Source organism: Agelaius phoeniceus, chromosome 3 (assembly GCF_051311805.1).
Source record: "Agelaius phoeniceus isolate bAgePho1 chromosome 3, bAgePho1.hap1, whole genome shotgun sequence".
In the NCBI taxonomy this organism is placed as follows: Eukaryota; Metazoa; Chordata; class Aves; order Passeriformes; family Icteridae; genus Agelaius; species Agelaius phoeniceus.
The window spans coordinates 19,158,082-19,175,197 of record NC_135267.1 but is presented as its reverse complement, the minus strand read 5'-3'; the positions used below and the strand labels follow the sequence as shown (position 1 = coordinate 19,175,197).

The 17,116-nt window shown below is 38.4% G+C and overlaps 1 protein-coding gene across 2 annotated transcripts in view; it reads right to left on the bottom strand.

The window, feature by feature from the left end:
• FAM135A (family with sequence similarity 135 member A) overlaps window positions 1-17,116 on the bottom strand; it is a 79,733-nt gene that overhangs the window by 44,681 nt on the left and 17,936 nt on the right. For both annotated transcript variants that reach the window (XM_054629383.2, XM_077174794.1), the window contains exon 3: window positions 16,555-16,675. In XM_054629383.2, the coding sequence (XP_054485358.2) occupies window positions 16,555-16,631 (77 nt within the window). In that variant the 5' untranslated portion in view covers window positions 16,632-16,675. The remainder of the gene's footprint in view (window positions 1-16,554; window positions 16,676-17,116) is intronic.

Sequence of the window (17,116 nt, the reverse complement as noted above, 5' to 3'; positions counted from 1 at the left end):
ACACAACCCATGGTGCAGCACACGTGCCCAAATCGATGCAGGCACCAATGCTTTCAAACCCCAGTCCAGCTTCTTCCAAATGGTGGAACATGGCACACTTAAACCCTTGCAGGCTTACCACTAGAACTTTTCAGACACAACAGCTCAGGTCCATCAGTGTGTCTATACTACACTGCTTTCCTGAAACCCGCTGGAAGGGAGAACCCAGCGCAAACATCTCAGAGCATGGCTGTGCTGAAGCACAGCCAGTGAGACTCATGTGCCCAACCTTGGTACAGCACATTTTCACACATGCATCTCTAAGTCCCAGGAACATGACAGGGCAATTATCAAACTGATCCTGCACCAGTCTGGTACTTTTTCAGTACCAGCCTGATTCTGAGAGCAACCTAGACAAATTCTCTACTGGTAACAGAGACAGGGTTTCAGGTTCATATAAAGCTCTATGTAAAACTGTTTTCCAGAGCAGAAATACTTGAAAAAAAAAATAGGTCAAGCTTGGCAGACAGCATTAAGATTCCAGAAAAGTGCTAGGGTTCTTAAAGCATAGACTAGCTGTGTTTTTTATGTGAATATTTTTAAAGAATAATTTGAAAAAAAAAGTTACAATCTCTCCCTTAATCTCTGTTTTGACTGCATTACATGAAAAAACACCACCATTTTCAGATTATTAACTGAAACTGCCACATCATCATTGATTTTTTAAGATAACAAAGAAGTCAGAAGTATTTTGACAAAGACACTTTAAAGCTACTCTGCTTTGAAGAAAAGAATTAGTGGTATTCAGAAAGGTGATATACTGTAAGAATGACCTGTAAAAAACAGCAATATCCTTCACACTATCATTTGTGCCATTAGCTCAAGCAAGATTAGCCTGTATTTCACTAAACAGAGAACAAACCAACAGAAATACCACCAAGAACTTTAATGTACAGTATGACAGAAAATGCACTAAAAAATTAATCATGAGCAAGAGCCTGATACGCATTAACCGTTAAAGTACCCTGACAGATTATGCCATGATGTTAAGAATCAGCACCTGATAATTCAGCAAGATACTGTGTGTTAGATGATACAGCTAGCATTTGTCACTTCAAAAGGCTGGGCTACAATGGCAGCTAAGGAAGTTGAGCCTTAACGCAAAGAGTCACTGCAGTACAAGCAGCGCAGGGAACACAGCTGGATGAAGGTCTGACTACACCAAGAACAGATTTTGAATGAGTCTTGAGAATCATTTTTTCAAGACAACAAGTGGCTTGCTACAGCTTGATGTTCATGGGTGTTGATGTGATTTAAAGGACAGGCTTCAGAGGGAGGCTGAGTAAATGGAACTTGAAACAGTCTTAAGAATACTTTAGCATTGGAATAGATAAGCAATGGAATCTCCCCCTATGGAAGCTTTCAAGACATGAGGGGACAGTGCTCCAAGCAACATGGTTTGTATCAAGTTCTGACCCTCCTTTCAGCAGGAAGAGAGTCAGAACTGTATGATATGCTACTATCCCTTTCAGCCTGAAGCAGTCTATGATCCCAGAAGTTAAAGGAAACCTGAAAAACAGGGTTCAGCAATTTCCAACTTGATGACTGAAAGGCAACACAGTAAAAAGCACATATAGCTGGGAATTGGTACACAGAACAAGTTGCAGACACACCTGTGAACAGAGCATATTTCAGCTCCTGGTCTTCTTAAGTCTACACAGGCAGAATCCCTCTCAACAACTTCTCTGAAAGGCAGCATTTTTTACTTCCTATGAAATTTCAAATGTCATTCACTTAGGAAAAGAAAAAGATGACCTACACCACCACCTCTGAAAATCTGCCAACCCCTCCTTCTCTAAATGCTTATGGCATTTACTTTACTTATCTTGGCAATAGACATGAGTTCTAGGATGAATAAATATCAGATCTCTCGCTCTAATTGTACTACTTAAAACCCCTTTATCCTGAAACAGTTTGACATCCCCCAAAAGGTACCTTTGCTTTTGCTTCAATGTGGGAGATAGTCTAAACATTTGAGATGTCTACTGAGACAGCATAAGCAAAGCTGAAGTACACAGTTTATAAATATCCAGGTGATTTCTGTTAAACCCTATGCAGTCATTCTTCAGTAAATATATACACTCGTGTCTGTTGATGTCATTTGGTCCTCAATGTCATTGCATGCAAATATATAACCACGATATTAAAAGGTTCAAGGATATCTGGAGCTTAGTGTCCTTACTACAGACCTTGTAGGAAAAGGTGTTCTGAAATAAACAGTTAGAATTACTGCTCTCCTGTAGGCAAAGGACATCACTATTGTCCATCCTGTGTATAAAGGATTAAATTTTGTTCATCAAGTTGTATTAAAATCTTGAAGATTCAAAAATCTGGCATGTGCCATAAAAGGCTTTCCCACACAGGAAAATGTATATGTTTCTTTTTTTTTCATCCCCACCATGGGGGAACTTCATTTAGATAGGCATGAGTAAGGGAGTTTTTACCACATTTGTGGAAAATGGTAACTTATAATCTGAGCAGGAAATAGGTTTATCAATAACTGGAATTTATCTTGCTACTGACAAAAATAGAAACATATGAAGTAATAGTGATTTGACTTTTTAATGTTCCTATATGGAACTTCAGGGAGTAATGCATGCAAATGCAGTCATAAAGTACAACCATTATTAAAATAAAAAATAATCTCATGCATTAAAAAAGTATATGAGTATTTATGGCAATAGCTGCACAAGATTTTACTTGAAAAACAACTTAGTTTGTCAGCTAAAGAACATTCCAAGGCAAGCATACATTCTAAAAAAGCTTCATAACACACTTCATCATTGAGGTAAAACTTTTTTGCTGTTCCTCTCGCCAGAAGAGGAAACACAGAAGCATGTGCATCAGAGTCTGAGCTTTCCTCTTCCCTAAATCCCACTGCATGCACTGCACACTTAAATGTGCTCAGTCACATTAGCAAGAGCAAGCACTGAATGTCGTGGACTGTAAAACTCACATGCACATTGGGTCACCTGCAGGGCAGATTCTAAATTTATCAGTTAACCAAATGGAAGAACAGCTGTGACTGTGGATATGCAAAACCTCAGGAGAGCTCTTGGGATCTAGGGAGTGCAGGGCCCTATCATAAACACATCCTCCACTGCAGACCGCCAGTAAGACTTCTCCTTTTTCCAAGGGGAGCTGTGGCTCAGGCAAGCAGGACTCATTTGGTGCACGAGGAAACAGAGCTGGAGATGAAGCACTGCTTTGCAACTATGGAATGTGGCAGTGAAATGAGGAACTGCAGGGAAAACAGAGAGAAGAGCGAGTCTCCAGAGGAGCAGGCAGCTTGGGGGCAGCAGTTCATGGAGGCAGTGTCAGCCTGACCCTGGCACAGCTGTGTCCTGCAGATCACACCTACAGATTCCCATGGTAGCAAACGGGCACTGACAGAAACTCCCACTGCAGCGAGAGGCTGAGTCAGCACAATACTGAGAGGATCCAACAATGAGAAAGAATATTAGTTTTATTTCTGTTCAACACCCCTCTGTTCTACAAGATAAGCCCCTTGCTACTGGAGAGACCCTACATCCCTAATTCTTCCATGGATTTATAAAACAAATCTTAAAAGCAGTTAAGACATTTAGCTTTTTCCACAGTTACAAGCCAATACTGACAAATGCCACGTAGTTTTCCAGGCAATCTGAGTACACCTGTAACATTTATAACATTCCATATGATTGTGGAACACAAATACTCTATCTTAAACATTACCACAAATTTGCCAGGTTTTTTTTTGTAACCTCCTAAGCATTCTGTAAAAAGGCAACCCAGGTAAAGAGGAAGATCACAACGGAAATAAAATAAGGTGCAATGGAACAGAAATAAGAGAACAGAGAAAGACACAATAAAGCACAGGCAATAAAAAGTTGATTATTGAAGTGCAAAATTAAAACCAGAATTGGTTAGACTTGTTCCTCACCAGGAGACCTGCACAGTTGTCTATAAAAATTTAATCCCACCAAACCTATTTTGGGCCCACAGAATACCAAATAGACACCAAACTAGGTACAGGGCTTATCTAGACAGGGAATTATTTAATACAAGTATAGAATGTACAGAAAGATTAATATCTTGCAATCATTTTGTAATAAGTACTTCTAGTAGGGACCAATATGAGATTTACATTCTGCTATAATTGTGAGATTTATCTGAGAAACTCTAATTCAGATACTTGAGTAACAGGAAAACTTTAATGCCCTATGTTTAAAATCTTTTAGCAATCCCTTCAATGAAAAATCCATGTAATTCCCAGCTGACTTTTATTAAGATAAATAACACAATGGGCAAACTTACAGGAAATAGATAAGAGGTTCTCATACATTTGAAAGTAAGTTTCCTTGAAAGTTAATTACTTTTTTGAAGTACCTCACATGCCTAGAGCACACATTTCTGAAAATCAGTCTTATATATAAACAAAATAGTAACTAGACCAAAAGTCTGATGAGAGTTATTATAGACTAATACCTCAACTGAGTCACAGCAGCTTGTTATGAAACAGGATTAAATACATGAAACAGGATTAAATACGTAAAACAGGAGAGAGGAAAGTAAATGCAACTGGAGATTTTGCCTTATTATTACAAAAGCCTTTTCACCATGTTCTTATCACAAAACACACTCAGGCAGAATTCCTGCAATGCTTATGAACATCTATTAAAAAACTTGAAAGGGGAACAGTCTCAAATAATTATTGCTTTTTTAAAGAGACACATAAACATGCAGTTGATTCTTATATAATCAAATATATGTTAACTTATATTAGTCTATATTTATAATTTTAGTTCCTCTTTTACTTCCTGTTCTTACTGAAGAGAAAAAGAAAGAAATCATACTAAATTTCCTCACAAAAGAAATCATACTAAATTTCCAATCTTTAAAGTACAACAGTCCCATAAAGCTTATCTTCAAGAATAACGATTTCTCATTCTCTAATAAGAACTTTTAAACTATATTTATTTAGCTTGAAAGTATTTTTCATTTGACTTTTTGATTCACCATACTAGCCTTGCAAATCATATATCACCATTGTTTAACCACTTTGTGGCTTGGAACTTTTCAGTTCTCTGGGGAGAAAAGTACGGGATGCTAGGTTTTCCTAGTATACAGGGTCACAATTTTATACCTTCAGCCCTTGCAAACAGACATCAGTTTTTACCAAGACTGATATCATAACATATTAATTTCAAAATCAAAGTTTAGCAAACACAGCAGATGGGAGACCAGAGGACAACTCATTTTCTGGCCTTCACTAGTCTTTCAAAGGTTGTAAGTTTTGCAGCTGTGCAATTCTGTTACTCTCATCTGTCAGTAAACAAGTATACAAGCCTTACAATTCACTTTGCACCTTATTTTCATGAAAGCCAACCTCTGTTTTAATTGCAAATAGCAAACATTTAACCAGAGGGAAAATCAGGTACCACAAAGAAAACTGTTGCAAAAAATCATGACAAAAGAGCCCATGTGAGCTACCGTATCTTATGTAAGATAAACCAAAGAAAGGCAGGTCACCTTCACTTTCATCACTTTCATCCCTTACCCTTATCTTCATATTTTCCCCTGTAGTAGCTGTGTAATTTCTGAAAGTGACATTAGCTCCTGTCATTTAATTTTTTACATTGCAACACTGTAGTTTCAAATATACTGCTCTGAGATGTTATTAGCACACAAAGAAGGAAAAGTAATCTCTAAGATTTAGAAGTGTCTTTTTTCCTTCAAGCAAGGCACATTTTCATGATTCATTTAAATCACCTTAAGCCAGTACTGCCCCAGGTAGAAGCATTTTGCAGACCAAAACCTCTTTTATGTATTTTTGTCCTGCCTCAAATAAGTTTTTGCTGTTCCATCAAGTCTATGGTAAAAGAAACCAACATGCTCATCCACCTGAAAAGGGAAAAGAAGAATCCAGTAGGGGCTATTAACAGAAGGCAGGATCACACAGCCAGAGGAAAAAGTGTTCCCTTCAGTGACATGACAGGGGCTTAAGAAAGGCTGAGCTAGTGGTGGGGCTCCATGCTCAGAAATAAAATGAAATTGTACTGCCACTTCTGGTAAATTATTTTTTCCTCAACTTCAAGAGTTTCAACTCCAAAAGCACTGAAAAGCAGAACTGCTTTATTATTATCATAAATCTTAAGAAATAACCTCAGAGAATATTACCAGAACAATGTCACAAGCAAGTAATGAAAAGCTACCAGCATAAATTAAGACCTGTTTCTCTAAATTACGATTATCCTAAAAGCTTATGAATGTCAAAGAGTAAAGTGAACATTCAAGATTTGAAAGCAAAAGCTCCACTTCTTTCCCCTTCATAAAAAAGAAGAGTTACTGTTCTTGAACAGACTTTTTGACATGAGAGAGCTACCTCCTACAGCAACAGTATCTCCCAAGACCTACCCTATCCAGTATACTGACAAGAATTAAATTTCTGATGCCAGTTTATATAAATGAAAAAAATTACAGGAGAACAAACACACTAAGAAGTCAAATCCCTTTTTCTCTTGCCAGGTTCCATAAGCTGGATACCCTGAAGAAACACAGTACCTGCTGAACCTGTTCAATAAGTTTTAAAAAAATTATATAAGCAAGCAAAAAAACCAATTTGTTTTTCTAAAGTCTACATTTTTCAAATGCTTCTGTTTTAAGAAAATTGTAACAAGCACCGAGGAAAACCTCAAGTGGTATCTAAAATATTTTGAAATCAATTTTATGTAGGAATGTATTCAGGAAAGGTAGGAAACAAATTGCTGAAAGGAAGGCATACAAAAGTAGTATGAGATGAAAACTGAGAAGAATATAATCAGGAAAAGGGAAAAACTCTATAGAAGAAGCCCTAACCATGGTGATATGACTGAAGTGCAGTGATGGTCATCAAGGTGATCATATGATTTACTTTCTACATATACTGAGAGCCCTCAAACTTTCCATCCATCTGAGTATCTAACTCATTTTGTTCCCCTTATGGGGCTGACCTCCCACCACTGCTCCCTGTAAGATGAGATCTGCAAAATCCACTGAAGAAGATCCTGAGTTCTCCTTGCAGAGTTGGAAGCTGAGGGATTCTGCTGCTCTGGATGCCATTCTATCATCTCCTCCTTCCCCCTTTCAGAACTGACCTACAGAAAAGGTACTTGGCATTCTGGACGTGATTAGGGGCCCTTTCTCTGCCAAGTATCAGAGCTGGATCTCTCTGACTTCTGCAATAATCTGATTCCTTCCCTGTGCCAGTCAAGCAAGCTGGCATCTGGGAAATCCTATCCTTTCTTATAGTAAGGGAATGTCAAGAATAATGTCTTGAAATTTAGACTGTGCTTTTTCAATATAAGGACTTCTGCAAGAAACTAAGTTTAAGGAATTCTGTTTTACCCCTTTTCCTCTGTCCTGTCCTCCCAGGCACTCAACTCTTCCCCCTGCCATACATTTGACACCTTTCTCAATTACACCAATGCACAACTTGCAGAGCAGTTCTGGACACTGGTCAGATCCAGCAGCTCAGCCAGCACAACCCACAGGGCAGGGCACTGCGGTGGCACGAAGCTGCCAGCAGCAAGGGAGGTGGAAACTGCAAACTGGCATTGCCAGGCAAGCTCTGTGTCTCCACATGAGGGCTTAGGGAAATTAGAATTGACATACCTGACATCTGTCATAACTCTGTATCCTAGGGGCAGGGATGCCAACTGAGATGAATGCAGAAGTTCAAACAGAGGTTTTGTTTCAAAACATACTGATCTCTGGGCTGCTGTCATTGAGCAGATCATACTGACATAATGGCCTCTCCCGTGCCAGATATGTCTTCCTAACACAGAGCCTGGAACTTTTATGCACATTTCTCTCAGGATTAGTTAAAGTCCAGCATTACAGTTAAACCAACCCAAAAGCTAGCTGGTGACAGAAGTAGGCATCCCATTCCTCCTGTGTACTTTATACTCCTGCACCATCACTGACAGAATATCTGATGTTGATTGGACCAGAGAGATTTAAAAAAATATAACCCAGAATGATTTTGGTTTTGCTGTTTTTTTCCTGCTGGTTTACCACTTTGAGCTGACCAGCCCTAAGGTGAAAGAGCATAGCTGCAGGCACACAGGAAGCACCAGAAGCAGGATCACCCTACTCAGGCAGATGCTATCCAACAGATCTCCATACCTGTGAGATCTATACCATTAACCCTGTGTTCCTGCCTGCTTAACCCACTCTCTGACTATACTGCTGCCAAAAGCAAGCCCATCTGACTGACCTGACTGCAGGAGCAAACAAAGCAGGAGAAGACCATGCATATCACACCTTTTGGCAGATCCATGCTCAGGCCCAATATAAATGCATAGAATGCTATTTCGCTCCAGATTTGGGTTCATGACACCAACAGTGGGCCATGCTGGGTATACTCTCTTACCCTCTCCCTCCACCAAAAAAACCCTGGAGCTCAGGCACAACCATCCACATCAAAGAAACATGCACAAGTGAAAAATACACTTCTTTTTTCTTCCCAGCCTGATCACCTACAATAACTTAGGCGCTACTTCTTGCAGTAAAAATACACAAATACAGAAAATTATTAGCAGCAGGTCTTGATCACTTAATCTAAGGTATTCATCATATTTTTTGAGAAAATATGAGACAAATTTTTAAAGCAATTTTAAAACTTTTTAAATCAACAAAGGAAATTATGTATGCATAAGCATGAACACGATGGTCCAGTCTAGAGGGCCTCTAAGTATTTGGAGATATTTTAAGCTTCTTCCCCCATGGCCAATGTGAGTCAGAATTGGGGAAAGGGCAAACAAGTGGAGTGGGGTGAAATAAGGTTAAAAAAATATTCAAAAATCTGATGAGTTACTTTATGTGGAGTACAGTAATTGACAGGAGGCATAAGAAGTAAAAGAGGAAGAGATTTTGAAGCAAACACTTGACTGAAGTGGAGTCACTGACTGAGTCTGTGTTTGGTGGTGGGACTGAGCCTGGGTCCCTATTTCAAAAAGCTATATGCTCTCTGCAGTTTGTGATGATCCAGTAAAGTGCTGTTTGTGATTACAGATAGAGGTATACATCAAGACATTATTAGCTTGTTTGAGCAGCAAAGGAGGCACAAAAAGACACCATACCAGAAACATCTGCTGTATTGTGAGGGATTCAAGACTGTGAAACACAAGATAAGCATCTTTCTCTCTCCCTTCCCTAGATAGCTGTGGATGGTACACTAACTTAAAGAATCATATTTCTGCTGTAACCATTACGTGTATTAACCAAGCACACATAAATAAGGCAAAACACCTATGAATTACAGATTCTTCTGGGTTTTGCTACCATCTCACAGTGTCAGGTCTGAACTGTAAGACTATGCACAAGCTACAAGCTTTCACACATAAGAGTGCTAACACTTGAAAGAATCTCAAAAGTAGCAATTTTAGTGACTAAATATGTATTCAAAGCAAAATTAAAACTTACTGCTGTCACATGCCACTCCGTAATACTGAACTCAGTAAATTCAATTTAGAAAAAGGTGCATACTCAAGAAATCATTATTGTGATGCCTTCAACTAACACCTATGCCCATTCTACCTTCAGTCATACACAGCTGAGTGCTATATGTTCTACAGAATAAAAGAATGGGTCTTCTCCAGATAAAATCCTTTTATACTCATTCCTGTCTTACACTGTCATTTACCCCCTCACTAAACTAAACTCATGGATCATGTTTCTCCTGACAGACTTCATAGCAAGGCATGCTGAGGTACAACTGTTACTTTGCAGTGTGAAATGGTACCTGGTGTTACATACACAAGACCCCTATTTCTTCAGTTGCATATAGAAAGAAGGAATTCCAAAGTCCCTCCAAAAGCAGTCTCAAAGGACAGCAAATTATGCCATATCACTGTTGCACCAAAGAGCTGTGCCTACCACAGCACTGTCAGGTCCACAAAGGCAGCAAGATGGCATAACTAGGCATCTGTGCTCTTCATCTTTTTGTTCTTAAAAAATGGAATTTTGCCAAATTGAATGCCTGGGGGAGATGGGATGCCATTAGACAGCTTTAATTCTGAGTTGAGAAAATGTTTTCCATTGCAAAATCATATTTTCAATTGCAAAAGTTGTTATTTTTAAAATGTCCAAAAGTACTACTTTAATGTAAGAGCTAAAATCTGAATAAAATTCAGGTGATTTGAAATTTGCACCCCATATTTGAGAAGTCCAGAAGATGCAATGAGTACCCATGAACATTACAAAACATTGAAGTAATATTTTTGGAATATGGGGGGATACAGGAAAATAAACATACCCTCAGGACAACTATAACTACCAACCCTTAGGTATACCTCTATGTATAATGACTGAAGAAACAAGCATCTGTACAATCATCTTTATGAGTCAGAATATGCAGCTAAAACCTGCAGCATCTGTATCTCATTTAGCTTCTTAAGCTGGAATTACCACAGAGAAGAGCAGGGAGGAGGATTCAAAAGTAGGAGTCCAATTTACAGTGGCTGTAGGTGACCCCCAGACAAGCTTCCCTGTGTGGCTGAAGTCACAGATAACTGAAGTCTTCAGATACCTGAAGAAGACAAGCAGAACAACCTACCCATGTCTTCAGTTCCACTCAGTGTGCTTCAAAAAACCTTAATTTCTCAGCTGACTCAAAGGAAACAATGCTCAGTTTTCTACTTACTTTTTAACCCCTCTTTTCAACAAATATAAGATGTCATATTTTAGGAGACAAGATTCTGTCTTTTACATTGTAACTGCCCTTTGGGACCAGACCATGTCATTGGTGTCTCAGACATGCTGCATCACAGGGGCTAATAGGAAAATTGATGATACTCAGTTTCAACTTCTGCAGCAATGGCAATTTAAAATAAGACTTCTCCACTGCTCATTCCCAGTCTTACCCTTTCCTGCCTCAAAGCAAGCAGGACCTGTGTGTGGGAATCTACTGACAAACTCGAATCAGAAACTGATCCACTTAAAAAAACCAAAACAACGCAACAACAACAACAAAAAACTCAAGACCAAAAATATTTGCATAATTTTTCCTAGACAGATTATTCCATTGAGTTTACTGCCTAGCCTTCCAAATCTTAAACCTGCATAATTGCTATTTGTATTGCTGTAAAACCATAAACTGAAAAACAGAGCTCATCTTACAACTGTTAGACAAATTTGACAGCTTTCTTTTCTCTTTGTAAAAATGCATTACATTAGGTAAAGATCACAGTACAATACTTCAAAAGATAAGCTATCTTGACTATTGCTGTCAGAAGGCAATTCACAACACTTATTCCCAGAAAAATATGTCATACAGAAATGTAATTTGAAAGTAAAAGTATGTCTGAGCTGTATGAATTAAAAAGAAAACCAAACAGGTGAACCTGAATGTTCCTAGTCCATCAAGAGTTTGTTATTCGATCATATGCTGGCAACACAAACCATTAGCAAGGGCTACTTCTTCATTTAAGGACCTTTTCATTTCTGATATAAACAGGAGGAAGAAATATGGTCCTGCTGGAAGTGTACATTTTGAATTTTAATTTCTTGCTAAAAATTTTAAAATTAATGTAGCCAACTCACCGGATCCAGAAAACAATACAACCTTTTATATATTGCATTATTTCTCATGACATTACTGAGTAATCATAATAAGATTTATTAAATTTCATACTCTGATTCAGTGTTATTTTTTTTTAAGCTACATTACACAACCACATGCATGAAAGCATAAAATGGCAATACTGCTTAGACACATCAGTGAGTATCTACACATGGAAAAACATAAATCTATGGAACAGAAGAATATCATAAGGCTAAATTTTCAGTAGTCTCTGAAGCAGAAATTCCTTTGACTTTTAATAGCATTTAGGTTCACAAGCAACTTATGCTGCAATCCTACCAATAACCTTTCAGATATAATACATCTCCAAAAATACCTTTTAGGTTAGAATCTGCCAAAGTCTCTCCTCTGGAAGGTATTTAGTATTATTCTTTCCATCTGTTACCCAACAGTTAAAAGCAAAACGACTTTAAGAAGTGTGGTAGACTTACATTACTAATATAAGTTCTTCATGTGGTTTTATAAGAATCTTTTAACCCAAAACAAAGTCAAATAAAAGAAAACTAAGACATACTAAACAATAAATATGAAATAAAGAGCTACTGTTACTACTTTATTTTACTTCCTCTCCTCATAGTTAATATAACAACAAATTTACACAGCCAAAAAAACCATTAGGAACTTCTTTTTCTGAAACCCACAATGAAACTGCAGGTATTGTACCTTACAAATTAAAATGGTACCAAAAAAAAAAAAAGGCAAAACACATAGAGACATAACGATTACAAGTGTTCTAAAGCCAGCTTTGGCCACTTGTGTGTGCATGCATACTACTGACAAAGTAACAAAAGATTAGTGAGAAAGTAAGAACACTGGGATATAAAAATGCACAGAGATGGGGGAAATGTAGATGACAGCTGTTTTCCAAGCAGATCTTGCAGCAATGTGTGCACTATGCTAAACTACAAACTACTAGCTAAGTCTTTTTAGCTCATTAGATTTGCCATTTACAGGTAAAAAAATCAATACACAGCTCCAGGGAAATGAAAACCTCACATTCTCACAAGTGAGGGTTACCAGGAAACTCTTCCTACCCACAGAAAAGGTGTGACTGTCCCAAGTTAGACATCAGGACCCATCATCCCATGGGGAACATGGGAACTTCAACTGAGCCTTACAAAGTACTGAGTCACTTTCAGTAAGCAGTTTGGAATGAGACATTCTGAACACATTTGTATCTCAGTTCAGGATATATATGTATGCTGACACATACAAAACGTATGTAAATGAGGGGGTAAGCAACCTGTTCTTACAGCCAAGTCTTTGAAATTGAACTGCTTTAAGCTGAAGGAGGCTAGGGTTAGATGAGGTATTAGAAATTCTTTCAGTCAGAGGGTGGTGAGGCACTGCAACAGGCAGTGATCACAGAGAAGCTGTGATCAGCCCATCCCTGGAAGTGTTCAAGGCCAGGTTGGATGGGGCTCTAACTGTTCTAATGGAAGGTGCCTCCCCCATGGCAGGAGGGTTGGTACTGGATGACCTTTAATGCCCCTTCCAACCTAAGTCATTCTATGGTTCTATGCAAAGACTGCTGGGACCACTGACCCGGTATCAGTCCATGGGAGGTGCCACTGGTCACCAGCTTTAAGTTGGACTTAGCACCACTGATCACAACTCTTTGAGCCAAATCATCCAACCAATTTTCAACTCAACTCATTCTCTACTTCTGTAATCAAGTCATGTTATGCTTCCTTTGTTTCATAGGAGATCAGTACTATCGAGCCCCCACCTTACTGGTGTAAACTTTTATGAGCTAAGATGACAAAACAGCCTGAAACTTCATTATCTCAGACATTCTCACAGGTCCCAAACAAATACATTTCTTTAATTCATTTTGTCACACAATACTCGCATATCAATCACTGTTAGAGCAAAACTCCTATCATCACATCTCACTAGGTCAAAACAAAAATTGTGTGAAGCCTTATATGAATGTAATAACAGATAAAAATAAACCAGTGGAGCCATCTGTAACAAGCTGGGTCTAAAGCAAATGGCACAGTTATAAGGAAACATAACAAAATAGCTGCATTGGATACATAAGACAAATATTTTATTACAATGCACTGTCTGTTAGCTCTTCTTGGAATAGTAAGTTCTCTTGAAATAAAGAAAACAGTCTGCTTTAGAGGGTCACTTAGGAGGGTAAGATAGTTATAACCCTTCATATAAATATGATCTTGAGTAAAATACTATGAGAAATTTTCGCTCAGTCTGCACTATTTAGACCAGTTTAGATCAAAAAAGTGGTTTTGAGGCACCTTCCCCAATGACCCCAGTTTGCTGCATGCTGGTTCAGTTCACTGAGAGCTTTCCAGTCATAGAACCTGGATGTCTCCTAAAGAAGTTGAACTACTCTGATCTACCAGTCACAAAATGCACTTCAGCCCCTAGGGGCACAAAACAGCCTGAACCAACTACTGATACAAACAACTTCAAAGTACACTCATGATACAAAATATCTGGTCCTCATCAGAAGATGAGGTTAAAATCTAGTCTGAAGTAACCATACAGATGTATGGACATCAGCACTGCTTTCAGTAATTCGTTCCTTAAATGCCAAATTTAATTGTTAGTGTAAACACAGTCCTAACTGCTTCTGGCAACTGTAGTGCCACTACAGATACAAATCTGAGAAAATATGAGACACTTGGGATGCAAGAGTTGACATGTCATTTCTTCAAATAGTTATAGAAGCAGGAAGACAGTAAAATGTGTTTGACTGGATATTAGGGTACATGGACTCTACAGAAAAAGAAGGGAGAGTGGGGAATATGCCACAAATTCCAATGATCAAACTCATGTTAGCTCATATTTAATAAAAGGGACAAAAGACTGACATCTAAAATACATAAGGGTGAACTTTCAGACTGATAGTGATTCACAAGACAAAGCTGTTAAGAAAAACAACTAAAACTGATCAGAAGGAAATTTATGCTGGGAATGATGACATCTCCAGTAATCAAATGAGGAAGAATCCAGAGTCGCTCTGCAAACAAATACTTTTGGAGTAAAATCTTCTAAATTCTAATGAGGAACTTGATGTGATTACTTGCAATAGCTGACATTTTGTTCTACACAGTTCAGAAGGTCATGATGTTTCTAACTCCATGAGACAAGCATGCCACTCTGGGAAGGCTTAAATGCACACAATACAATCAATTCTGTAACTTGATTTTGGCAAGACAAACCATGCTAAACACGGTGATAGCTAAAAAATAGGTGGCTAACAATGAAACTAAAGATTTCCTTTTCTGCTCATTCAATCCATTATCCAAGAGCTCCTGCAGCAACAGAAGTATTACATATGGTCTCAAATAAACACAGTTTCCTAGAAAAATACTGGAGCCTACCCAAATTGAATTAATTGCAATAGTCACATTTCTTGGTCTGTCAAATTATTCTGGAAGTTCTCTCTTCTTCCTGACATTAATTTCAACAGAAATGTGCCCAGAGTTTAAGGTTCAGCTTGAAACCAGAGAAGTTATCTCCTCACGTCACTTTTCTCTTTATGTCAGCATTCCACCTCTCTGAACTTGCCCTGTGAATTTACTGCTTTTTATCTTACTGCAACAGTAAGCTAAAAAGAAATACACCAGGTAAAGAATACGCCATTGGTAATTATATTGCTGTGCTTTGCTTCTCAACTACCTTTCTGAGGAACCATTTGATTTGTAAGCTTAAGACAACCAAAACACTTTCTTCTCTTCAGGTTCTCCATTAGAGTAAATGTGCTGCCATGTTCTACCCTCTCCTTGCCCACTGATTTCAAAGATTTAAAAAGGCTCCAGTTCAAAAGACTGTGCTTTTTTGTTGAAGTAATTCGAATATTCTCAGTGTTTTCACAGATCTCTTAAGCCTTCCTTAACCCTTCTCTTCCAATGAAGAGTGAAATTACAATTTTCCCTAAAAGGGAGTCAGTTTGTTGTATATGCTTTGACTGCATAGTACCAAACATAATGGGTCATCACTTCTGTCAAAACAACCCCCCAGCTGTACTGAAAACAATATTCCCATGCACGCACACACACCCCAGTCTTGAACCACGACAAGGCTAAAAACAAGAATATATTTTCTTATCACTATTTCTGAGGGAAGTTACTCTACAATGTTTTGGAAAAAGCAGCTATCATAAATCAACACTGATACACCCTGTTCCATCTCTACAAACACTAATACAGCCTAAACTCTAACATGCATTTTTACTGTAGTCTACTTGAGGAATGACAGAAGGCTAATGTACCACAACACTAAAGGACCAATAATCTTTAATAGCTCCAAAATAAGCTACAAAGGATTATTTCCTGCATAGCCATGGGAAACAAGGACCTTAGAAAGTAATCTAGGACAATCACATAATATCAAAGGAAAGGAATGTGGAAAAGACTTTTACAGAGATAAGGTGGAGTAAGAGGAGGTCAGGAGAGCCTAAAGAGGCAGCCTGGAGTCCTGTGTAACTGGAGGCACAGCACAGGGAGAAGAGAGAGGTTGGTGAAATTCCCCACTGCCAAACTGATAAACAAGCAGGTTACCTGGGGCAAGACCATTTTTTACATATTGAAGAGAAACACCTATCATATTTCAAACAAAAGGGATTACAGAAATTAACACATGCAAGGGTAAAGGCCTGGGTAAGAATATAATGTACTCTCCATATCTACAGGTTTACCCTCATCTCCAATTAGACAAAAATATTGTATTGCAAATTAGGTTTTAAGAAAAATTATTTTTATATTTAAAATTTAATCCTAGACTTTTTAGACTATGTGACTTTCCAATACAGAATAAAAATAATCAAATCCCTATAAAAATAGTCAGTAACACATGAAGCAACACTGCATGACAGAGTACCCATTAAGGTGTTTCCAACAAGCCATCCAATGGAGTAAAGTTTAAAAGAACATACTACCTACCCTCTTTGAAACAAATCCACATTGAAGAATTTGTGGAGCTCCACGGAGAATTCTACCATAGCCTGAACTTCACTCATGTTTATGAGGATGAAGAAGTCAAAACTTGTCAGCACCTTAGTTACTGAAAACAAAGAGAAAACAAACTATTTAGAACACAAGCTGGGGATAACGCACATCTGGTCCTAAAAAGGACAATGATTACACACAGTTTTGCACAGCTTCCTTAAATATGCAGGCTCTGAGGTAAACAAGAATAGAGGGTGTACCAAATCCAGCTCACAGTAACTTCTACCTTTCTTGCGAAGGAATCACGTGTTACCAGAGAAGCATCGCAGCACACCGTCAGCATAATACAATCCTGGCACTTACTGCTGCCTACAGACTGCAGCTCTGCTCGGGTTCTTGGCTGGAGAGGGAAAAATACTCTCTGACAAGGAGAAAAAGAGCATGGGCTGCTTCCAGCCCTTGTTGGTGCAGAACGTCCATGCAGGCAGCAGAGCCTCAACTCTGGCATGAGGACAGCAAGGGCTGAATTACACTGTAGCCAAACAGTAAAGAGAAA